Source organism: Chroicocephalus ridibundus, chromosome 10, assembly GCF_963924245.1.
Source record: "Chroicocephalus ridibundus chromosome 10, bChrRid1.1, whole genome shotgun sequence".
NCBI lineage: Eukaryota > Metazoa > Chordata > Aves > Charadriiformes > Laridae > Chroicocephalus > Chroicocephalus ridibundus.
In genome coordinates, this window is record NC_086293.1 from 11,921,531 (window position 1) to 11,947,857 (window position 26,327).

The 26,327-nt window shown below is 40.2% G+C and overlaps 1 protein-coding gene across 6 annotated transcripts in view; it reads right to left on the bottom strand.

Moving 5' to 3' along the window:
• CNTN6 (contactin 6) overlaps positions 1–26,327 on the bottom strand; it is a 148,299-nt gene that overhangs the window by 55,257 nt on the left and 66,715 nt on the right. For 5 of the 6 annotated variants that reach the window (XM_063348102.1, XM_063348100.1, XM_063348099.1 and 2 more), the window contains 3 exons: positions 11,349–11,444; positions 2,241–2,444; positions 624–726 (listed from right to left, as the gene is read on the bottom strand). In XM_063348102.1, the coding sequence (XP_063204172.1) occupies positions 624–726; positions 2,241–2,444; positions 11,349–11,444 (403 nt within the window). Of the gene's footprint in view, positions 1–623; positions 775–2,240; positions 2,445–11,348; positions 11,445–26,327 lie in introns of those variants that run through there. The other variant, XM_063348105.1, reaches the window with a different exon arrangement.

The following is a 26,327-nucleotide window of genomic DNA, read 5'->3' on the forward strand; positions in this document are numbered from 1 at the left end:
CCGTCTGCTCTTTGAACACAGAGCACCCCTTGCTGTTTGAATACAACAGTGTAAGCAACCTAGGAAAAATACAGGCTACCAGAAGCCTAATAGATTTGTGGATCTGAGCAGGAGGGACTAGCGCTAGGGCTTCATAGGGCTCCTCAGCATCGCTTTGGAACCTCTTTGGTCCATTCTAGACACTCTATGCACTCTTTAAACACAATCTGTTTCCCCGAGTTTCATTCTTAATGATGGCATACAGAAAAACCTTCCTGTTTTGATGTGTTTTGGATGCGAATGTGCAGTTACACTGAATGCTGTGATCTGGAGTCAGGTCTCATCCCAGAGTTAGAACAACTCTCAAGGAATATAGTCTTTGTTCTGATTTTCCCTCCCCACCCTTCCCCCTGCCTTAAGCTATAACCAAATGAGCTGCAGTTATGGTATAGATTTCTTTCTTATTTCCTTGGGAACGCATTGCATAGAAACAATCAAACTAAGTTAAGGTTTAAAAAAAAGGTAAGTTTTACAAATTCACATTCTGAGCAAAAAATTCTACTGTACAAATTAGAAAGAACCATCGTTCTTCCACTGTAAAACAGCGTTAGAACCCACATTTTAATAAAAGACAAAAATCTTACTTTCCAAGGGCAAAGCATTCCAGTTTAACAGACGAGCCCTTCGCTGCATATGTTGTTTCTGGAAAACGTACTTCAATCTTTGGTTCATACTCCCCCATCACACCTGTTGAACATCAAAACAGCTAGCACTCCAGTGGAGCCTCAGACCTGTCTAGTACAACAGAATTTCAGTGTAAAAGAAAGGACGGCATTAATAATGTTAGAGCCTTATGTTCCACCCGTGGCAATCAACACATGATGTCTGCGGAGCAGGTTTAGCCTGCAGGGTGGAATTCACCCCTGAGCTGAAAGATTGCATGAAATCTGTAAATTCTATGCTCTTGAGAGTGGAAGAGCATGAAGTATACAGGTTCTACATGTACAAGTATGTTACACTTGTGCATTAAGGTTTTAGAGATAATTTAGGGTTCACACCTCTTGTTAAGAGGCATTAACAAGCAATGCCTTTAACATTGGCCGCTTCACTGAGTGGTCACTTCTCAGGACACTAGATAGATTCTGGCTGCAAGGGAGAATCAAGGAATTCTGTGTTTAAAACACATAAAACTTCTTTAAAACATCCAAACATGAGCTCCAGGCTTGAGAAAGGCTGATGTAATTAGATGTAATGATCACATTTGAAAATCTGGCTGAACATCTGATAAGCCACAGATAGTCCATTATCAGTTTAGGGCAGATCCCACCCTGAAAATGAACTGATTCTTATTTTAACAGGGATCTGGCTAACATTACACATACAATTTGCACCATTGCCTTAGAGGCTGCTTGTTTAGGACCCAATCCAGAGGCCGCCCAAGTGAATGGGAGAAGATAAACAGATAGATAGAACAAGTCTGAGAAAAGGAATAAAGCAGGGCGATGAAAAGGAAGAAAATAGTCAGAAGAGATCTTTAGCATTTACACTCAGTTTGTACCAAATTATTAACTTTTGATCTGTGAATCTATAACTTTGTTTTGGGTGATCTGACTTAATAGTTTATAAAGCAGCGCAGCCTCACAGTAGAAGTATTAATCTATAATACACAGTTGAGTCTTATTTATCCTAGAAACATAATTCTATACAGACTTTTGTTACTGACTGCTGCTATTGCTTTGCAAACAGTACAGGTATATTGAAATTTAGGTGAAACTTGCAAAACAAACTTTGTGTAAAGATTTCCCAGGTATATATTTCTCACTGTGAACATTAATTAGAAGTGTTGCCAGAATGATATTTGTGTATGTGCGGGTGAGTTTCTCACCTCAGTGACTCACTTTGAAACAGCTTTCTAGATTTGATATTTGAGCTATACCTAGATTATAAATCTAAAGTTTTGCTGGATTTAAACCTCAACACAGGCATCCATGAGATGAAAAACATTAACATACCATTTGACATTCTTTTGCTATTTTTCAACTATATTGAGCACTGCTTTCTTTGCGTATATTTATCTCATCATCCCAGTCCTGACAGTTCAAATCTCACTTCAATACAGCAGAAACTGGGATCATGTCACACTACGCATCATTTTACTGGGAGCCTTTTACCTCCATGAAGATGTATATCAGTATCAATTCCCAGTAACTGGAGATGGACCAGTTAGGGTGTTTTCAGCCAAGCATGCGCAGACGACTCACCATCGCTGCGGAGGGTGAGAGGCGTGGGTGGCCCCCGCACACTTTGCTCCGCTTCAGAGTTCGTTACAACGCAGGTATAATTGCCCACATCTGATGGCTCTACTTTGGCAATGTACAGATTTCCCGTTTCTTGTGAAACAAAGCGGCGACTATCTTCCTGAACATATAAGGTATTGTTGTTGAAGATCCACGTGTAGGACAAGCCTGGAAAACACCAGATACATATCATTCATCCTTTCCAGTATTATCTGCTTCCTTGGTAGTGCTGAAGTGCAATATTGCCACTTGAAAGAACGAGTCAGCTACAGGGCAAACCACGGGGGATGCCCAAATTAGCAAAGGCAAGGTAAGCATTGCTTTAGTTTTAAACTCATTTCAAGCCACTTCAGAAGGTCAGAGAAGTTTTTCTCCCCTGCTACTTTTCATTTTCCTGCTTAGCCTCTTTGTAAGTAGGAATGGCAGCACTGCAATGCCATGAGAATGCTGTTTTTAGTAAATAATTTCTATTTATACCACTTTCCCTCTGAACATCCAGAGAGCAAATTGCTGGTCAGTGTTACAGCTCCTTTCTTCACTCTCAGTATGGAAAAAATGAAACTGGTAACATGGAGCTTTATCACGAGATTCTCATGAAGGGGGAGCTCAGGTGCACGCAAATATTTTTGAGATTATTTAATATTTGATCCTTTTGCACCTTTGACCCTTCTGCTAATCTTCCATACTTACATCTGCTCCATGTTTCTTGTCCTATTCTGACTTCCTAACCTTTTTCTGCCATCCTTTTCCATATAGGGTTTGACGATGCCTACCTTAATAATCTATGTCTACAGCCTAGGCAAATTAAAACTAATTTATTTGTCTGTCCCACTCTGGAAGTGCAGGTCTCCATCTGAGCTTAACATGCAGGGACCATGTTTTGGAAGGGCTTTTTGGCCAAGCCCTGTGACACTGCCATCAGTACCGCAGGGAGCGTGTGACACACGAGGTGTCCCACCGGCTGCTCTGCGTTGCTGCCGGCACCCAACAGCAGGAGCAGGACTGAAATTCTGTCTTTAATAAGACACAGTAAATCAGAAGTTTCAAAATCTACCAGTTTAGCTTTCCTTAATTAAATGTATAATTCATAAGCTAACAGTGTTCTGCCAACAGCTTCATTTTTACACATTTCCCCCATCAACAATCCCATTTGAAAAAGATTATTTACGTTTCCTTCCCTCCCTCGGTTACAACACGGATACAGTATGGTAATAAGTCTGCAAACTCCAGTAGTTTTGTGGAGTTTTATGTTATCATCTTCTAACATTTTAGGACTCTCATTAGAAATGATGCACCTCCAGGGAGCAATCAATGACACTTTCTATACTTGGCTAAATTCTGCAATAGACTCTGTTTTACTACAGCTTAATGCCAAACCTTTTTTCTGGTGTACAGTAAACCTAAAAGATGCAACAATTCCTAAAATAGTGCAATACAACACGTGTGTACATATGCACGTGCATACACACAAGATAACAGCACCATGTTTTCACATTTGCACACCCATGTACTTTTAGGTACCTGGTTAAAGCATCTATTTACAGAAGAAAATATGGAGATGGGTGGGTTTTTGCACAGGGAGGATCAGCCTACATCTCGATAGAAGGGATGTAGCCATGACCTGATATGTTTTCCGGAGACATACTATATACAGACTGTGTTCCTGTTTCAGGCACAAAGTTTGATGACTATAGCCTGGCTGGACAAACAGACCAAAGCGACTCATGTGGGGGAAACTCTGGTTTCAACTCATTCTTTGAAGTCCTTTAACCTGAAAGTTAAGGACTAATGAAAAGGCTGAAGATCTGCAGGGTAAATACTTTAATCCGCATTCAATGAAACAGTATGTTGTAAACTTGGAACTTCTGTGGGAAGAAACACCTTGGATCTGCAATCTCCTCAGATTTCACAAGAACAGCCAAGGGCTGGTGTCCTAATGTCCCTTTTGTGACAGCTGGACCCCTTGCTTTCCTCCACACCCAGACCTATGCAAAGGCTTACAATAAAACTGCTCCAAGAGGTTGAACCACTGATAGCTGAACACACAGACTTTCATGAAAAGTTAGTGCATCTAATGATAAACTGGAAGTAGTTTAAAATACAAGCTAAATAGGAAAAATGAGTTTGGAGGTTCCCTTCCCAAAGTCCAGTTCTGGTGCTGGTAGTTACCTGTCTGAAGAAAGCACTGACCCACTCTCACAGGGGTTACCCGGTGGTTGCACCACCATACCTGCCAAAACACAGCTGGATGCCTATGAAGGACCTTCAAACCATCTTATACCATGCAATCAAAAAACCAGATTCCTGCTGTGGGATGTGGGGACATAACAAAGTTTTCTGTGCAGGACAGAGTCTACAAATCGTAATAAAACTCTGTTAAAACCAATGTTATGCCACACAGACATTCTTCACGAGGTCAATCTGTGAATTAATTAATCAGTAAAAAGAGACTCAGTCTTTGTTTGTCCTGATTTCAGTTCTCGGGGGGTTCCAGTTCACTTTATCTTCCAAAGTTTCTGTTACTCTCTCCATGTCTGTACTCCACCATTGCCTTGGGGCCTATTGATGAATTTTCCCATTAATTGGGAACAAGTGCAGGCCCTTCCATTCCATATTTAAATCCCTCGTCCCCCCAGTATGAGGGATATAAATACTACCACTCTTGTAACTGCAGGTTCATCATCACCCATCTGCAGCCCATACTTGCCTAGAGCCTAATTCAGCTCCACTAAACTCTGTAGAAACTCAAATTCTAATTGACTTCAATGGGAGTTGGATGAAATCTCAAGAGGAAGGAACCAACTTTGGAGCTCAATCTTTTTTTGTCTTCTAAGGCATAATACCAGCAACCTACTCCCTTACACAGTATCTTTTCTTTGAAAGTTAACTGACATCATCAACCGATGTAACAGGCTAGAAAATATAACGTTACCTTATAAAAGAAGCTATTATTATTTAAAAATTGCCATTTTGGGTCACTGAATAAATCAGATGTGGAGCAGACCCGTTGAAGGGACTACCCTGCTAATGAAGTCTAGCTAAAATGAACCTGAAAATTGCTGCTGCCAGCAATTTTATGGAAGAACAAATAAAATAACAATTATTTTTTAGTTTATTTTTTTGTTTTCCGTTTAACCACGAGATTTCTGGAACAGGTATTGGTTGGGATCACACTTCAACATACCTGTGACAGTCTCACAATTGCCTTTCAGAGACCACTATGAAAGTGCTTCAGCATAAAAGCTCTTACGCAAGTTTTTGCCATTACCAACAGCAAAGATTTTTGTGCGCTTGTTTTCATTTTTTCCCCTGTGTTTACAGATCTGGTTGGCTGTAACTTTCCCTCTGGAGTAGCCACTTTTCACACAATGTTGAAGATGGATCAACATGCCTGAAGTAAGGGAATAGAGATTTTCTGTACCAGATGAATTAGTCCAATTTTCCTATTGCTCTTTTCATTATAGTTAATGTGCAATGTTTTAGAAAAATAAACATGTAAGGTAAAATTTATGTATTGGGCAAGAGAGAGAGAAGAGACTGGGGAAGGGAGCCCTTCCAGAGAAATATTCACTGATCACAGAGTGCTGCTGTGTGTGGTAAGAAGGAAGTTGGAGTAAATTCAGGCGACTCCTTCCTCAATGGTGCTTTAGATGTGGACCAAACAAGCAGAATTTGGTCCCAGATTGTTGTGGGTTTTTTTCCCCCCATGAACTTTTGAAGGAAACTGTTTACAGTAAAAGTTGAGCTTGTTCCAAAGACAGAGAGAGAGAAACTATGATTTACCCCTAGGTTACAAAAAAATTCTGCTAACGGTATGGAATTTTAAAGACAGAGAGAATCCCTGTGACATCTGGACCTACAAATAACTACAATATAAAATTCAGAGCACTATGAAAGTTTCAGGATTTAGTTCACAAGAACTAATAATAAAATATTATTCATATAATTTCTACTCTCAATTTTTTTAATTTAACACTTATGTATCAAGGTGTTTTCTAAGACAAGATTCAAAAGCATTAATCACCTTCAGATTATGAATTTTTTTAAATTCTCTCTAGCTATAGCATAATAAATACCATAGTACAGCTCCTTTTCACATGTACAGTTGATTGGTCTCAGCTCAAATTAATAAAATTTGAGCACTGAACACTGGAAAGTGCTATTTTCTCTCAAAAGACAGTGATCCCAATGCTGTTACTGACTCTGTGAGAAGATGCCTTGGAGAGCACAGATCCACCTTTACTTCAAAGGGCTACATGTCAGTGGAGAGATAATTACAGCAATGTAGACTTCATTAGGCGCATGCCAGAGCATGAGCTATTTTATTAGTGCCACAACCCTGTGTTTGGGTTTATTTGGGTTTTTTTAATCCAAGGCAGGTGACTATGTGGTGTCAGTCTCCCTTCTCATCCCAGAGGCTCCCTAAAAGTAGATGAACTCCATCTCACCTCCCAGCCAAGCACTGGCTGGTGGGCAAGACCCAAGCCTGGCCAGGCAGGAAAGCACTGCCTACGCCCGGCAGCTCTGAGCACAGCTGGGAAAGAAGAGCAGCTGATAATCACTCCTGATACACTAGTCTGGGGAATATAACATTTCAGTGCTTTCCTCACCCCAAGCAAATTCAAATCAATATTGCTCATTCTGCAGGAGAAGAGCTACAGGCTGGTCTGAGGGAAGAGACTCTCCCCCTCCCACCGGAGCTGGCAGGAGAGGATTAAAGATTCATAGGAGTATTGAGGAATAGGAGCAGAGAGAAAGGGACTCGAAACAAACGAATAAGGTACTTAGCTTTATAAAGGGAGATACACTTCAAACCGTCACTTTAAGATTATGCATTTTATCAAGTGAGTGTTTAATGTAAAATACAGAAACAACTCAAAGCAGAAGTCTAAGACCCTTCTGCATAAGGCAGCGCTGCTCATCCCATCCTCTCCACAGCTTCCCATCTCCTGCTCTCATGCGCATCTCCTTCCCCACCCTTCTGCTGGCTGAGGAGTTGGCATATTCCCCCACTAAGCAGGTCCACAGGGCTCCTACTCCCTTAACAACATGGTTTTGGGTTGGTTTGTGGGGTTTTTTTGTAGCCTTGGTATAGCAACATCAGTACAGAGAAAAGCCTACAGACTCAGCATCCCAGCTTCAAACCCCGGCAGCTCTTATGAACAACGAAATGCAAATGCAGAAGTGATCCTGCTGCTCCTAACAAGATTAGCAACTTCCTTAAAGCTCTGCAGGGAGCCAGCGTGAAGGAAACAGGCCTTACATCAGACTACACTTCTAAGAAAATAAATGAATAACAGTCCACCCCGGAGCCTTGTGTCAAGTATTACCATTTAGGCAGCAGGTTCTTAATCATAGTAGGGTCAAGCTCATATATAGCTAGAGAAATAAAAGCTTCTTCAAACTTCTTTCCTCCTTACATATTTTTCTCTACTTCTTTCCTCTATATAAAGCACTATTTTAAAATAGTACTATCTATCGATTAGATAGAGGGGAAAAAAAACAGCTGACCTGAAAAACTTAAGCTAAAGAAGAGACATGCCCCACAGAAAGAAATACAGCTTCCCTCCCCACCTCTGCACTCGGGAGCCTGGCTAACAACTCGGGAGCCTGGTCTTTTTTATCTATTTCCTGTGTTTGCTTTTTACTAAAAGTGCTGATATTTGTTCATATTATCATAGAATAGGTTCTCTTTTGGTGTTAAAGGCTTCAGTAGAGCTCTAGCAGTAACTCTGTAAGGCTTTTGTTCTCTGAGAGTTTGTCAAGGGTCTAAAGCTGTGAGAAAACTGTTAGAGCAGCCCTTCTGAACTTTTTTCTTATTTCTCATCACTTAGCTACCTAATACATTTTCTATCTGTTGTTAGAGGCAGATAGCCTATTTTTGTTTATACAAGAAAAATAAGTTATCAGTGCACTCTCAGTTAAGAAGTATGTATTTAAAGCAGGCAGTAGCATAGTTGTTCGTGTCAGAAAACTAAGTTTGGGTTAACTTTGGCTTTAAATATTTTATATACTTTGAATGTAGAAAAATATTTACAACAAACAACAGAATGGTCCAAGGATAACTGTAGTGCTTGCTTTCCTGTGAACTTAGCAGAAAGTTTAACTTCACGCTGTTGTGGTATAGGGCTAGGCAAGCTTGGCAATGGGTTGGTCTCTGTTATGAAAGGTAGAAAGAGAAGTGAACCATTTCTCTAGTAATGTAAGTGGGAGAAATATTTCTTGAGCTCTTATTCTAGCTACATAATCCTACTTAATGTTATATGGGAAGAAATTTCAAGTAATAAAAAAATCCTTGTTTTCTTAGGTTCTTGTCTTTTTGTCTCTTCTATTGCTAGAAGAAGCAGATACAGACTTTTTAGGTTAACAGGAAGACAGAGGCTTTAGCTGGACAATCCTATTCCAAAGTAACTATACTAATGATAGCTGTTTCAAATAACTGCTGCACAGAGAGTTTCAGTCTTCCTTCAAGTCAAGGGAAAAGAGACCAGTAACCATCAGGACCATGTTCCTCCTCCCTCTGTGTAATATATGGGTAGGGCCAGGTCTGTGAAGTGGCTCATCCTGGGGAAAGAAGCAGCTGGCCTGTAGGAAGGAGAGCCTGAAGGGCTGTGTCCATTTGCTCTGGCTCCCTTGAGTGTCTTGTCAATGACACGGATAACTTCTCTCAAAGAGCCTAGTCAGTGTTTTCTACCCACACACTTAACTTCGGTTTCCCTGGAAATGCTCAGACTGGCAGAAGGTCTACATTAGTTATAGGCTGTATCTACTCAGTTGCACAGGGAAATTCTAAGAGCAATTTTGTTTCCTAGTATATAGGACACATTATACAGCTTGTATGGTCTTACTCATGTTATTATAGGAAAGGCAACTTTTTTCCTGCTGGCATGGTCTATCTTCAAAATTCCTCAATATCTAAGCAATTCTTGTCACATTTAAAGTACTGAGTGGAACACTTGGAATAGAAGCTGTGCGTGATGCTAGTAATCCTTTCTCCTGTAGGTATTGTGAGTCAGAGGCAAGGGTTTCAATTAAAAAAAGAACATATGATCCTTTTCAATAAAAACAACTTCCTAAGCATCCTGAGATAGTATACAACTTATCATAGTTCACACCATGTACTTCATCCCCATGGCATATAATTTTGGATCACAAATACAGTGTTTATGAATGACAAAAGAAGGCAGTTTCTGTTCTCTAGAGACTTGTTATTTCAGATAATGTATTTTTCAGGCCTATTGGCCAACAGCTCACATCTCCAGCTTAAGAAACACTGTGACAAAGGCTTTGTTCATGGATACCATTTTCTCAGTTCAATTAATCTGGGGTGAACTGGCTTGTTAACTATTTATTTGTTCTGAGTCTCTCTTCTTCTGCTCATTCCTATTTGTCAAATCATAATTTTACCCTACAGCAAGAGGAAAATATATGGCTTACTGACTCAAGGATGGATGTGTTGTCTTTCTGTCTGTCCTGTTGATACATTTCAGGAACTCTTTCAAGCCTTTTCTGCCCTTAAGGACCAGGTTTCACTTCATTTCCTTGATTATATACTTCTTTCATATGGCTATAAACACTAAGTGGACTGACATTTCCTCTGTTCAAGACTTGCAGGCTTTAAATTGATTGATGGGTTTCTCTACATCTCTGATATACTGCATCCTCTTTATAGATCACTATTTACCTTCTCATGGGAATTTGTCTTATAACTCTGTTTCTTTAAGAAGAATTGAGGAGATGTTGCAGAGAGCCGTATGCTGGTGCTAGAACACAGAAAACTGCAGAGTCTGTGGATGTGTGGTCACTCCTGCTGAAAGCAGGACTTGAGTCATCTAAAAACTGCTGATTCTTTCAATCCAGAACAAGAAAATTTGGTAACTATGCTATTGCTATTTCCCCTTTTTAGTAAACATTTGCTTTTCCAGGGTAGAATTTCCAATCACCTTCAGCTAGTTATGTTAGAAAACCACAGTTCTTACTCCAGATTTCAAAAGATCTGAAGCAGTTTTGATCTTGGTTCTAACACCCCTGGAGGAGATTTGTGAATGCGTATGGCTCAAAACTTGCAAGAGTCTATGTTGGGGAGAAAAAATAAATATCAAAAGAGCACTCAAGAGCTTCTCACTTCTGCTAGGTACAAAAAGTGTTAAGAAAAAATGAAGGTATCAGTGTACATCAATGTTCAAGCCTTTGTATTGCTCTGTAAATGCCGTTGTGGGAGGTGGTAATGTGCCTATAAAAAGGAGGAAAAGGAAAATTGTGCCCCATGATGAGTGTTGTCTTCCATGAAAAATCTGAAGCATTATGCTAAATGCATTACTGGTTCATTGCTTGTCACCTGGACTTTATCTTGTCCAGAAAAGAAGATCTCAAAAACAACCTTATGGTTAAGATGCAGTAGTAGGTAATGGCAACACATGCAAGGCATCCCCAAATCAATTCCCAAGAAAAATCCTTTTTGTTCTTTACCTGAAGCACTGAAAACTACCTGATCTAATCAGACCTTCTTTGATCAGAGAGTTTACCTCTTCAGAAGTCCCTTGCAATCTAAATTTGTCTATGATTTTTATGATTATCAGGGAGGAAATAATCAGGTATTCAAGATCAGAAGACAAATTTTCATGACAAATCTAATGTAGAAAATGCAGGATTCAAATTACAGCATTGAAGTAGCAAGCACCAAAAGGCACTTGGACCTGAAGCATTTTCAATGTGGAAAGAACTGCTGTTGGTTGCTCTTCTGCCATTCCATATGGGTGAAGGAGTTGAGATAACCAGTCATGGCAGCAGATGGTCTTTTAGATCTTACTGCTTTCTTTGCTTGTGTCACACCCAAAGAGCAATGATGTGCTCTAGTCCCTCAAGTGACCACAGAATAATAAACAAGGGCCTCTTAAGAAGTGCAAACCCTCATGTTCTTTAAAGAAATGACTCCAAATTTGTTGTAAACCCATGCACTTCATACACAAATAAATTCCAGCATTAACCAGGCAGGATACTGTATAGACTATTTCTCCTGAGCTACAGCAGTTGAAGTTCAGGCTGCACACAACATAGAGCTGTTCATCATACCTCCATAATGTGGTGGAGGCCCACAGAGCAGAACCACTCCTTGTCCTTCTCTGACTGACACCGTGCTTCTTGTTTTCGTTTCAAAATTTTCAAGATCTTGAGAGAGAAGGAGAAAACATGACCTGGTTATTATCTGTCACATTTATACCTGTACCCCAACTATGCACAGCTTATGGAACTCAAAAACATATTCACGTATTCAACAGTGGAATATTATCTCAGTATGTAAGTTGCCACCCTGTAATATCTCATCCAACCCGGTATCTAGTCCTCTGGCAATCATGAAAGGCCTATTTATAAAGCTATTATAGTCTGACCTTGTGAGTTTGCATTTACAATTCCTAATTGCAAAGCTAGCGTATCATTCCATTACTTTTTCTAGCATTGTTTTTTGGAACTTCTTGGACTCTTAACACAAAATGCTTTTTTCCCTACTCATGTAGATTGTTTCCTTTTTCATAGAAATAAAAAGCAGGTGTGCTTTTCTATATATACAAATGATAATTAAACATCATCAGGACTCCCACAGAATGTGTTTGTGCGATGATAAAAGTATGTTGTATTCTTAATGAGTCTGTTCTATCCTAGAGCTGGCTGCAGTAAGTAGGTATGTTTTGACTCAAACATTAGCTCTGAGTTTAAAGGGAAGAAACAAGATATTTTCAGTAGGAAATCATGTGATAGTTTGGGGAAATGTCCTGTATAAACACGACCGTGCCTATCTCCCATAGGTGGTTTTTATGGTTATTGGTTTACTTTTTTTCTTCCTGAACCTAACATCACACTCAATCTCTTCATCTTTCTTGCATCTCACTAAGATGTGGCAGTATTTTTATCAACCTTATTCCCTTTAAATAATAATTCAGTTGCAAAACCTGCCACAATAGATGTACTTTAAAAACTGTTTATTTTTTGATTCGGTTCTCATCCCAATGAGAAGACGTACTACTTTTGTCAGAGTACTTTGGGAAATGATTGCTTGAAATACATTCAAAATATGTTTTAATATAATAAACAATATCAGCTTTCCTTTAAAACATCTTTATTCCATGGTGTCATATACTGCTTGCCTTCAGCTTATTTTATCTACCTTGCTGTAGATTCTTGTTTCACACTATTGTTCCATTTTTCATCAGCTGAACAACTACCTGATCCAGAGTTCAATAGAGAGAAACAGTTCTCATTGGTCTAAGCAATAATGATTACTACCTGTACAGGCTCAGCTATTTATGTCAATATATCAATTTTCTCCCCCTTAGTTGAACTTTACACAGTTAATTTTTCTCTTCCTTCTCTTCATCTCCTGTATATTGGTCTTCTATGAAGACACTGTCTACTCAGAGGTGAGTGAATTGAATTAGGCAGCTGTAGCTCCTCCTTGCACTGTCACAGCCACAATAGATGGTACCTGTCAATACACTGAAAAAGTGTTTTAAACTCTGATGTTCTTTTAATTGCCTGCTGGCTAGATCTCTGCCTTGCAGTCTGGGTAGTCCAGAGGGACAAAAAAAGACAAGAAATGCCAAAAAAAAAAAATTATTTCCTTAAGTTTTCTTCCATCCTGTCATACTAATTGGAAATGAAAACAGTGGATGGATGTAATATGACGAACCGGGGTTTAGTTTCATATTTAGAAGGTATTTACTGGTCCAATCTCTGAACGTGTGGATTTATTTACTTACCTGTTCTGAAAATTCAGTCTGAGAAAATCTATCCGCTTTTTCTTTTCTTTCCCATGGGTTAAGCGTTTTCTGAGAAGGAGAAGGCCAGCACAGAATATTTGTGTGGAAAAGTGGCCCCTGGGTCAACTGTCAAGACGTTACATGGGAATTTGCTTGGGTTGGCCGCCCTGAGGCTTCGTGCTCTGGGAGAAGGGGCCAGCTTTGTATGGAAAAAATAAAAAAACACCTTTGAATTTTCCTATTTATTATGTTAAATAGAAAAAAGATTGGAAAGGTGCAAAACATTCAGATCTTTTACGATTCAAGCACAAAAATAGTCGCATTTCCCTTTCCTATCACTTTCCTTGTGTGGTTTCTACATAAAAATGGAGTTTAATAAAAAAACCCAAAACTCTTGGGCAGTATGGTAAATATATGTAGTCAACTAGTAGTTTCCAATGCTTTCTGCTATGGTAGATCAAGATTATTTTTTTGCTGAGGAGGAATTTCAGTTGTTTTTCACTCAAGAAAGGAGGAGGAAAGAAAAAAAAAAGGAAGCACGGTGCAGCAGTAGCAAAAGGTTTTCTGACAATTCAGAATTAACTATGTAATACTTTGAAATTGGAATAGATTTTGGAACGTCATACGGTGCTAGTAGCAATTCTTAGTTTAATGACACGATATCTCATGGTATCATTTTTACTCTAATTTTAGAAGCTGTATCACCTGTCCATGTTTCTCTATTAAAACCATGACAAGTATCCCTGACTTAAATAACAAAAAAGCAGTAGTACTAGATCTCTTATGGGATCCACTACTTTATAATTAGTAAGGACTACTTTTGATTATATGTGGGGGAAAATTGACTTTCTCTTTTAAATCTATGTTTTTCAACCTTAAATTGAGTATCAAAGTCTGTGTGCAAGAGTCCAAGCTCTTTTGTGGCAGGTTTATAGGTTGGTTATACAAAGCAGCTCAGCTTTAACTTGTGCTGGGAGAGAAGATTTTCATCCCCTTATGCTAACTAGTGAATCACAGGTATAAAAGAGTAAATACGGAGGCACATAAATGGTCATTTAATCTATTTGTCTGGCCCATGACAGTATGGTACAAGTACGCTATGTCCTTCCTAACATTTTAACCCTTTTTTAAAGACCTCCAGGGATAGACATTTTCTTTTGACAGTCCATTCCAGTGCTTGACTCTGAGGTCTTTGTCACACTGCATCTTTTAGAAATCCCCATCCCCAAAAATGCAGTAGGCCTAAACAGGAACGATTTTTATTTTTTTTTCTATCTGAAGTTGATTTTGGTAGATAATTGTACAAAATTAATTTATTCGGTGTCTCTCTCTGTAATAAAGAATAATTGCATATTAAAAAAAAACTCTGAAAAGGCAAAACAAAGCAAAATGAGTAAAAATGACTCATTAGGGGAGTCAGTCTTACTTCTGTTGTCATCTTTATTGGACCCTGCAGAAGCAGGCAGGCAGCATCTCCTACGAAATATTATGACACCTCATTCAGATGGGATTCAATAATGAGGTATAAAATTGTCTATCTTTATGTAGCCCAGGGTGACAAAGAGAAGAAAGAGGTGGACCATCAGAAATGATGTTTCTTTTGGCTGGAAGCAGTCTTTTTGCCCAAAAGACTTTTGCATCCATTCTTCCCCCTGTGGGGTTGTTGTCCATTTTCAATGATTAATTGCAATCTAAAAGGTGTTAAATATATATAAAAAAATAACCTGAGGATGAATATGAATGCAGATACTCCACTTTGCTCTTGTTATTCTGAAAATCTGGCTGGTTCTCAAAACCACTTCTCTTTGCCCCGAGCGGGCATTTACACCAACAGAGCAAACCACTCCCTTCTCCCAGTTACTGTTACCTAGCAGAGCTTTATAACATAATATGACATAATTTAATACAGCATAATGTTGCTTGTCAAGAAGAGTATCAAATAAGATTGCCAAGATCAGGTGTTTGGCACACATCTAGATGGCTAATATGCACTTAGGAATAGTACAACTATTTAACAGATGGTATATTTGCTAACTTCAGTGTTTCTGCAGAGATCTATAAATAAATTATCACCTAGTTCCCACATAATGCCTGCCATTCTTTGTATTTCTCTCACTTTATGAACAGTGAGTTCCCTCACACTGCATTGCTCTCTCAGCTGCCGGTTTTAACAAAAACCCAACTTTTCCCCAGCACTATGCACGCTGGCAGATGACTATTGGTATAGCACAATTAATCAGTTGGCTGTGATAACGAGGTCATGTAGGCTAAGCAAAATGCTCTGGTGAACAAGTGATTCTTCACAGAGCAGAGTGGAAATATATGGACTCAGCTGCGTGTGGCAAGAAGTCATCATCTTCAGCTGGGAATATTTGCAGACCTAAGCAAGAAAGGGGTGTGCTCAGAACGAGCGAAACATACGGCATTTTGTGGAAACTGAATTAGAGAATGACAGGGCTTTCTCTGATGTCAGTGGGAAGAGTTGGGGAGAAGCTTTCAGCTCCTTTCCAGGTATGAAGGGAGGGATGGGGAGAAGGAATGGGCTAGGGCTTTTTTCAGCTGGTGTAAGGCCATAGTACCCTACTGGGATCATGGAAGTTATGCTTATTTATGGCAGTGAAGGAGACAGCCTGCAAGTCTGGAGTACTGTGTCCAGTTCTGGGCTCCCTGGTTCAAGAAGGACAGGGAACTGCTGGAGAGGGTGCAGCAGAGAGCTACCAAGATGATTAGGGGACTGGAACACCTCTCTTATGAAGAAAGGCTGAGGGACTTGGGTCTTTTCAGGCTGGAAAAAAGACGACTGAGGGGGATCTTATCAGTGCTTATAAGTACTTAAGGGGTGGGTGTCAGGAAGATGGGGCAAGACTTCTTTCAGTGGTGCCCGGGGACAGGACAAAGGGTAATGGGCACAAACTCGAACATAGGAAGTTCTACCTAAACATGAAGAGGAACTTCTTTCCTTTGAGGGTGGCAGAGCCCTGGCACAGGCTGCCCAGAGAGGTGGTGGAGTCTCCATCTCTGGAGACATTCCAAACCCACCTGGACGCGTTCCTGTGCAGCCTGCTCTGGGTGACCCTGCTCTGGCAGGGGCTTGAACTAGATGAGCTCCAGAGGTCCCTGCCAACCCCTGCCATTCTGTGATTCAAAGAAGTCTTCAGTGCAAATATTCAACTACAATAAAAACAGAAGTTGAGGAGAACAGCGTTTTTGGATGAGGATGACCATCAGCCTACCTTTACCAAGTACAGAGCTGCCATTGAGAGAAGGGAAGCAAACCCAAAACGGTGGGTGAGGTGTTTACCTAAAGTGATGATCTATGGAGATAGAAACCAATTGTAACTGATATACACAAATATTTCCTGCTAAAACACTTGTGTTAATTAATAGGTTTGGCCACACAGTATTTTTTCTTTAGCGTTCCAGAGCTCAGCACTGACATAATTGCCAATTGTATCACAGAATCACACCATCACCACCACTATAACCCACACATCTGGATTCTCTTTTTGTCTGTTTGTTTTTTTAATATTAAAACTGCCTTAAAATTGTTAGACTTCTAGGTTTAACTTGCACAAAAGAATGTGTGATGACATGATCAGTTTTCCTGGGATAAGCGAACTACTTAAATTTGTCTGATAGGAACAAAAACCTAATCACAAGTAGCAGCTCATTCATTTCAACTCCCATTCATGTGTTGGAAATTCCTTAAACTGCTCAGGGGCAGGTGTAGCACTTCCAACCCCGTCCATTTTAAGAGCTAGCATAGGACAGATCTGTATTGCCAAATAGCAAACAAAGAAACTAGGGCATTTTAATATATGAAATTGTTACAGACAATTAGAGAAAGTCCAATTTATCACCTTGGATAATTACTAACAGTTCATCTGAATTAATGTAATTTCATGCTTTCTTGAACTTTTGATTTTTTCCATAAATGTTTTGTCATTACATAATCCCAAATATTATAGTTGTAATTACTTGTTATTGAAATGTGCGATGAATGTTAAGGCATTAGTAGTAAGAGCACTTTACAAATTAGCTATGCTCCTGAGGACAAATCAATAACATTTTTCACATTTCCATGTGGCTGCATCAAATTGTGATCTATCACATTTGTTCCAGTTTCTTCTGTTTCTCTTATTGGCTATGATATACTGCAACATGATAGGTGTTACAGGATGTGATGTATCACAATAGAAATTCTCTTGCAGGAAAATGAGATAAAAATTACAACCTCAGCAGTTTTGAAAAGCAGCTCATCGTTATCATTTGCTATAAGCATTTCTAACACCTCTGTTATGAGTTTACAATTAATTACCTTCACTTGCCTGTGCCTGTAATGAATTAGGGGGCCCATTAGTAAGCGTGGGTCTGAATTCACCGCCCAATTCAGAGGAGTCAGGTCTGTTATAGCCACAAATAGGAAAAATTGGAACTTACTGGATCTTTGAAATTATCTCTAATTCTGGGAGGTCCCCTACTTGGCCAGGGTTGGGGTTTTTCTTCTTTCACATACAGCAAGTCCCAAACTTTTGTTGGGCTAAAATGCTTTTAGATACAGACTGTGCCTGTTGCCAAAAGGTTGTGATCATCTGTTCAGCCCACCCCAGAAGACCTCCTATGTGTCTAGCCATGTCTCTTGCTTCTTCTGAATCACTTTCTAGGAGATTAATACCAACCTCTTGCAGCTTGGTTACCAACAGGGTGTGTTATGGAAATGTCTTTCTTTCTCCAAATATCTCCCAAAGGAATGTCTAATCTCATTTCCTACAACTTTCACTAGAAAGTAAACTCTTTTTTCAGTTTTCAGAACTGTAGTAAACTTGCTAAACAAACCCTCTGACAGTTCCTTTGTCTTGATAATAGCATCAATACATTAATCTTTTCCCTTTACCATCTAATCTCAATTTTTTTAAATGTTCTAATTGATTTTCTATGAATTCAATTCTGAGATTAAGAGCGGTGTTATCTCTAATTAAGGTGTCTGAAAGCTGCTTAGCGTTTCCCGTTTCCTGATTTTTAAATACTTGCGTTTTCCACTAAACACCTACCAAGTTCTTCCGCTCCTTCCCCATTTGAAGCACATCTGAGACACCTCAGATGTAGGGGCTGTAGGACTTGAAGCTGCTTCAGCCAGGACAAGCCTGGGCAACACCTGAGTGTCTCCCTTCACCAGCACAGGTTAAAAATCAACCATAGTTATCACTGTTGTTCTAGTTTTCCACCCGAGGTGAACACTGCATCCCATCATCGTTAAAATAGAAAGTTGTCCTCTCCTTTCCCCTTGAAGAAAGCCACCAGGAGAGCCCTGTTCCTCTCTGACCCAGCAGAGCACTCTGCCAAACCAAGAGGCAAAAGCACAATCGCTGGGTCTTGTCCTTCTCCAAAGCTGTATAATCAACCAAGGACCTTCATCAGAGCTCCTTTATTCAGTTAAATTGCTTTGGAGCTTCTAAGGGGAGAGGAACTGTAATTTACACATTAGGATGCACACGGGCCCCAGGTCTTCAATTCAGCTTAAATGGCATGAATAGCCAATCCAGGCACTAATTTTCAAGGTGGGGAACAATAATTTCTGCCACAGCCTGATTGTCTTTTTCAATTAAAGAGTGAAAATGCCCTTTACAAAGTAATATCAAGCTTCTCTAGAGGAAAAAATGGAAGGTCACAATTAAATTAAACAGGGAGAGTGGGGGTGGGGGGGAACTCCTTAGCTGACTTGATTTTTTTTTTGTTCATGCACCAAGAAACCTGGTGCAAAGAAACATATGCCGTGAAGCTGTAGTGCTGGTCTACAGCTGGTTTTTGTTATTTTTTTTCCCTTTTTTACACAGTTAGCAGCATAAAATATTAAAGCTCTCTTCTGAACCGAACACAGGACTTGCAGCGAGCAGTAAGTGTTGATGCAGCCTTAGGGCTCTCGCTCTAAACCCCATCTGCAGGCCAGAGGCATATGCGAGGGTCTGACCCTCTCAAAGGGAGGGGGATGTAAGAAATATATTTTTAATATTTCATATTCCTGAACAGTTTTCTCACTTGTCACAGCAGAGTTCATTTGTCACCTGTCATCACAGACTCACTTTGCCGTCTGCATGAGTTTTCTCCAGATTGGAGTGCTCTTAAAAACAGATTTCTCTCCCCAGACTAAATCTCAGAGGCCAGATTTATCCCTGCCATAACTACGCCGCTTATGACTGACTTAGACCGGAGATGGCCCTGGCTCCCTGTGTCAACCTACCTCTTGGCAGAGGTGTTAACTCCTACCCAAAACTGCCTTCTTTCATTTATGTTTGCCTGTGCTCCCATAGATACCTGGTTTCCCAGGGTGTGTGGAGAGGGTTCATGAATTCGCCCCTTCCCTTGGACCTTGACCTTCTTGTTGGCAGTGAGCAGCCATACCCCGTGTCCTGCGGGGAGCTCCCCAAACCTCCATGTCCAGGGTCCTGCTGGGTGACTCCTGTTGAACACCCCACAGTCCCACTGCAGGCTATTCTTTTTATAATGCTTCTACCAACAAGGTAAAGGTCTATGCTCATAATACGTACAATAAAAAAATGGCAAGTAACAAAATGTCCATGCATATTTCAGCCCTTCCCCAATTTCTGCCCAGTCCTTTGGAGATCTCAATCCAGCACAGAATTACTTCTCACAGAATTACTTTGGGTTATGCCCAGATACCACTGCTTTGTTTCCATCAAAGCCATCAAAGACTTCCTTCCAATGGGAATTTCAAGATTTACTTGAGTGATAGATGTAAAAGATTTTTGAATGTGAATCATCTAAGTGGGATTTCAGGTGTGGTATGGTATTAGAACTAGTAATTAGTATCACTTTCAGTAGCATTTAGAAGTGAAGATTTAGATCTCAGTGCATTCTCAGTACCAAATGCCTACTGAGAAAGGCTATGCCTGTGCCCTTATTCCTTCACTCCATGGAAGGTACCAATGACACAGACTGTTTCTCCTTCTTGAACACAAGCCACAGAATAGAGAAGTTTATCTTGTACCTTAAAAGCTTCGTATTAGACATAATCAACCTTCACTGCAAAATAACTGACCAATTTATCTCATTATTTTAATTTTAAAAAGCCAGTCATTTATTCCAAATAATTTAATTCACTTTTTTTTTTCCTTGCAAGCCTCCACCTGTAACTTTTTATTTTTTGTCATACCAATGAATGAAGAAGCTCATGTGGACATCATGGATATTTCATTCAATAAGTTATTGGAATCTAAGTCGTATTGTCTGCAATGAAAGTAGAACAGATAAAAAGAAAATCACCCAGACTGCAAATATAGACTGGTTTTATCCTTCAGAAATATTAAATTTTATCAATCAGAATCTAGCAGCTCTGGGACCTGTAGATGCTTTGTTACCTCCCATATCTCAATCACATATATTGCTTTTCCAATACAACTTGCAATGGACTGATTTAGGATAAACACTTTCACAGGACCTACAGAATAGTAAATATTACATAACTAAAAGATAATCTTCAAATACTTATACAGTCCCTATTACTACTTTATCTGACTAGCTCCCTGCCTGTAATGCTCCTTACAACCTCTCTGTAATGTATGTCTCCATTTCATAGATAAAGAATTCCTGAACAAGAAGAGTGAGAGCCTCTTTTTATAATAAAAGTTTAAGCAAGTAACCTCATGGAATAAGAGAGCTTTAGAAAGTGTCCTGATACAGCATAGCCTTGAAGACGGTAGTTAGGTACTCTGAGAGAGATGTTTAAAACCATTTGAGAGGGGGAAAAAAAAATGCAGCTTGGGTTTCTGATGCTGCTTGGTCTGCTATGACATGAAATGAAAGAGGAATGTTGCTACCATCAGCTCCAGTTCGTGTGTTGAACAAGAGAGAGGAGCTCATGACTGCACTTGGTGTCGATGGACATGAGATGGACTGTGAAAACACAGAACCAACCCAAACCTGCAGGGAATGATGGAGAGAACAAACACCTTTTATTATGCAGACATACCCATATCTGCTGGTTTTAAGATTCCAAGCTGTTCTTGCTGTCTTCAGGAATGTCTGGGTATTTCCATGATCTATTCTTGTAGTATCTGAGCTTTAAAATAGCAATGCTATTATCACCCTGCCTTGTCCTGCCACCAAGCAGGTGAAACCCTTCCAGGCTTCCCGCTTCATCACTGTCGAAGAGTGTTTGATGGCTCCTGCTTTTCCTTAAGCCTGGGAGAGCCAGTGTGTGCACAGACTTCTGCCAAGAGATAAATACTGGAAAGCTCAACAGAGATACAGAAAGATGAGCTGAACGTAGTGAGGTCTTGCAGCATTTTTGGTCTTTGAGTGAATGAACTGTATTGCTTATAGTCCATTCCCTGCAAATACTCTGCTCAAAGTAACCTTGTAGGAACCACAGTGCTCCCCTTCAGAGCGGCTGGAGCAGCATACAGACCCCTTGCAGTGATGCATATCAAGTTCTCACCATGTTTTTCCTAATTTTGTGTGAAAGCATTGTGGAGAAATGTAAAAAAAAAAAAAAATATGCCTGAGGCTGCTGGGTCTGCCTGATGGAGAGCATCCATTAAGCAAAGACCTTGATGTAGACTCCCACTATGGTGAACTGCTGCAGAGAGAGTTGGAACATTGGCACAAAGTGTCCATAGCAATCAGAGTTGATAAATGAAAGTTCAGTTTCTCTTTACTCCAGGCAGAGTTTTGACAAAATGTGGGCTTTATTTCCAAGTAATAGACTGAATTCTTGTTATATTTACTGTTAACTCATTCTCTTCAGAAGCTTGCCCTCCACCTACCCAAACACAGGGAGAGGCAGGTGCTGCTGTAGTTATATTGGATTCTTTAACTGTGGTTAAAAGTCCAAAAGGCTATTTTGAGCCGTAAGCCTCATTTAGTGACATAAGGAGAGATGACAGAAGTATTTCCATTCTCCAGCCAGGATCAATCTGCAGGGAGCGTTGCTACTGCAGGTTACATTCTTTTCTCACAGGAAAGATGGAGATCGTGAGATGTTGCCGGGATCATCAGGAGATGTGCAGAGCCTGGAGAGGACACTATTTTAGAGCTGATTCTGCACGTATCTGCAACTTGAGATGTGTTTCTGCACTATACAAAAGGAAGCCCTTTCAAAACAGGGAGGTAGGCTTCATGCATTAATTTGCATTTGTAGGTTATAAAATTATGTGAATAGAAGCAAGTCGATGACGTTACCTGAAGTGTCCCTATAGAGGATAAGGGAATGTAATAAATGAAATAAAACTTTGGGGGATGTATCTTTGTTGGTGACCAGTGAAAGTTGAGCTCTTCCTCCTGTTTGCTCTTCAGTTATCAGCTGGCCATCCCCAAGTGCCTACCAAGCGCTGCATTGAGAAGCATATACCTCCCTTTGGAAAAGAAAGAAGTCGCAGTGTTCATTCTTTCAGAATAAGCGGCTCAGCAGCCTGATCAGTATGCCAGCCCTCGCACGCAGGGATGAATTAACAAGCAGTTTAAAGACCCAGAGAGCTTTACTCAAGGTGGTAGTTACAACACCTAGCACACCTTTTAATCAAATACAATTGTTACAGAGGGATTTCTGGACACACACAGTACCACAATACAACCAATCCAGAAAGGTATGTGCCATTTAGACTAAAATTCATGCACGTCCAGACTTTGCAAATTCAGACTATCTGATCTAAGCGTATTGATTTTTCCATTTTCTGTTTCAAAGCATATAGTAGAAGTAAAAAGGGTTATGACATTTTGAGGCACGCTGTATTGCTTTGTGATGTTTGTGTAATTTGTGTGCAGTCAAAGGTAAATAACATGATGAAGTAATCAGATGAAAAGTGGGCTTTCATGCGAGCTGAGCATCTCAGACAGTCACTCTAACAGGGCTTTGCAAATGCGCAGACTGTCAGGATCTAGCAAAAAATAAATGGACTTGATTGCTTTTAATGTATTTCCCCTGCAACAGTTAACTGTTAATGATGGGCTATTGTTTTATGTTTCAGAATGGGAAAACTCTGTCCAGGAGGAATTTTTGCCTCTTTAATTCATTATTTCAGCAAAGCTGTGTCCTGTCTATCTGACAAAAAGCACGTGAGAGCACTTGGGAGCTGCAGATTTTATTCCAAGTGCTCCAGCACTATCACTCTCATCCACGCTGCTAAGAGCACCTCGACACTGGCCAAGAGGAAGGACGATGTGTGTATTTAGAAAAATGCTATTGAGAATAAGCAGCAAGCAAAACCCCTGAGCACCCCTTTGAAAAACCTGAGAATGTGGTTGCAGCCCAAAAATGGCAAAGAAAACTCCTTCCTTGGTCTGTAGCACTGGGGGAAACTTTTAAATATGTGGTCTAATGTCTCCAGTGTTCCCTCTTGGGTGGTTCAGGGCAAAATGAATAATCCTAGTCATTAATTTAAATTGTTGTCACTGTTTCTTAGAATTCATGATTAATAATGGGGGCCTGAGGTCTGAGAAAGCCGCAATCATCATGACTGTCTATCATGGCAGAACAATTTGGCTGAGAATCTCTTTAAGATCCCTAGGCTACTAGATGATTTCAATTAATACTGAATTTTATGGGTTTAAGCCCTGAATAGTTATAAATTAGGTTCACACTTGATTCTTTTTCATGGTGGAGTACTTTTTTTTTTGTTTCTCCTACATATCAGTTAATGTTTCTATTATAGACATGCACAAGAACTAAAAGAATTAGTAACAGGCCTGGACAGACTGTTTCACTGCAGCTGGTTATGGGGATTTCCCTAAAGACCAGTTGTTTGCACACAGTTACTTTTACTTAAAACCGATGAAATAATTAAAACAAACCTCCCGTATGCCTTGGGATATAGTTCCACTTGAAGCCATATTTAAGCAGTTCTCCGTAACAGGTTTTTTGTTTGTCTTTTTTAAGGCATGAAATGCAATTGAGATGCTCTTCATTAATAAAAACAGATTTTTGCAAATAACCTCATTAATATGCACGCGAATGCATCTTGGCACCACAGAATAGGAGAAACTCCAGTTTTACTGATCAAAATACTTCTTTAAACCTGGATGCTTTTTTCTTTTGTGAGTCTTGAACATGGCTGCAGTCCCACTACCTCTGGCTCTGGCTCAGAAGCGATAGCTGCTGTTCTTGTGCCTGGTCAGGCTCTGCCATGTCCTTGGAAGGTGGCTCTGCTGGTGTCAGAGCTGGGGCAGCTGCTTCATCCACGGGGTCTTCTCCCATGTGCATGCAGGAGAAGCAAAACCTGTGACATCTGGGAAGCTTGTGCATAAACATCTTCATTTCAGTTTGGAAACTTGTGTAAAACCAGAAGGAAAACCTTCCATGTCTCCATCTCTTTCTTCCAGCTGACTCTTGCATGATTCACAAAGATGAGCTCCCCACGGAGTTGTCTTTGACCTTCCATTTACGTAGAGCTGAAGCGTCACTAGTGACCTTGTGCTGGATGTCAATACTGACCTTACAGGGGTGAAAGTACCTCATGGGTGGCAGGTTGTGACTCGGGAGCAAAGCTCAAATCTCCAATCTGCGTGAGGAGCCCTGCGCCTGGGGCAGGCTCTGGCTGGGATCTGACACCAACGCTTTCTAGCTGGACTGATCAATGGCTCCAGCTCTTGCAAAACACACGTTAGCTTTTCAAAACGTACTGCTTGCTGGGTAGCAAGAGACGTGCAGGATTTATAGAGAGCTTTCAACTTTATTTATGACAAAACAAACCTTCACCAGGAAGTACAAGTACACAGGACTGCCATCCTATGTATGCTGCTAACGCATTTATGTGCTCTTGCTCTGCACTCTCTCACTGATGCTGTCTCTCATTTTCAGCTTGTAGCTTTAATAATCTATGCCACTTCCTTCTGTACAATATTCATCCCGCAGCTTTCATTTGACAGCTCTGTTTTTAATAGAGGATAAGCATGAAACTCCAGCTGAATCTGAAGACATATTTCTAATCTCATACCGCATTTATTTTGCTACTCAGAGGCCTCACTATCTTGAACAGAGGAAAAAGTATTCTTCACATACTAAGTTGAGACGTACAATAGGTTTCCAGAGGCATCATTAATTTAAACTCAAACCCAGAGTTAGTTACCTTGTAGTAAAAAGACAAATACACATAAACCCTGTTACCTGGATAATAGGCTTGATTCAATTATTTATCACAGTGATTGCAATAATATGCCAGGCAGCCCAATTCAGGGAAGAATCCCAATTTGTCAGGTATTGAATGAAAGTGTCATAATATCAACATGACTGCCTGCCTGCCTGGATTTTAAGATATAGCCTGAAGTACTGGTTGAAACAAAGAAGTAAATTGGATGGCAACATGAAAATAAGAAGTAAGAAAATGTTAACTGTGAAATAACTGTTTCAAGGTAATTTGTTACACTATTCTCATCAGGTCATTATAACATTTTCCACCTACTGTGCTTTTTTCTATTGTAAGACAAGATAAAACTCCCTAGTTTCACAGCGATGCCGCTAAATTGAAGCATTTTTCTGTATGTTTGTGTTTGCCAATGTAAATGACAACCTTGAATTTGTCTGTCCTCTCTCTTTATATGGGAAAAGATGGAAATGTCTGTCACTGCTAATGAAAAAGCAATGTGCTTGTTGAATATGGGATATCTCTACCATTATATGGTTTCTGTGAAGAACTGGAGGATTAAGCAGGATGGGACCTGTGAGTTTGTCTGCTGCCATGGACAAACGAGACCTGACTTTGTTGTGACCTGCTCTCCACAGTAACTTTGGGAAGTCTCTTGGTGGGGGTATGAAGCCTAAATAAAGGAACTGCTTGATATTTAGCCCATTTTGATTGTCGTATATTGGCATAAGACTTTGAGCTATTAGTGAGTTAAGTGCTTCAGAGGGAATGCTTCACCAGCACGGAGTATTGAAGAAGTGGTGTTTAACTGCTGAAAATACTTCATGCCATCAGTCCGTTTTCTGGCAAACAGGTCGTCTAGCTGCTAAGTGGCACCAGCTGCATTGCACTGGGATGTGCTTTGCCTCAGACAGGCCAGAAATCACATGTGATTTCTTTCAGGTTTGCATGTCTGAGTGCAGGTCTCTGGCCCACAGTGACACCAGGAGTGGGGGAATGGCAAGAGGGCTCTGCAGGGCCACTGTACTCTCTGTTAGAAGGTGCACACCCACGTTTAGATCCTTAGTAAACTCAGTCTCACAAAGAAAACTGTGCGTTGTGGTGTTCGGTTTCTCTTTTCTACCAGGGAAAACTTCCAAAGGATGACATTTCCAGCAAGAGCTTGAAGATGTGACACTTTGTGCCAACCAGCATCTTTCATT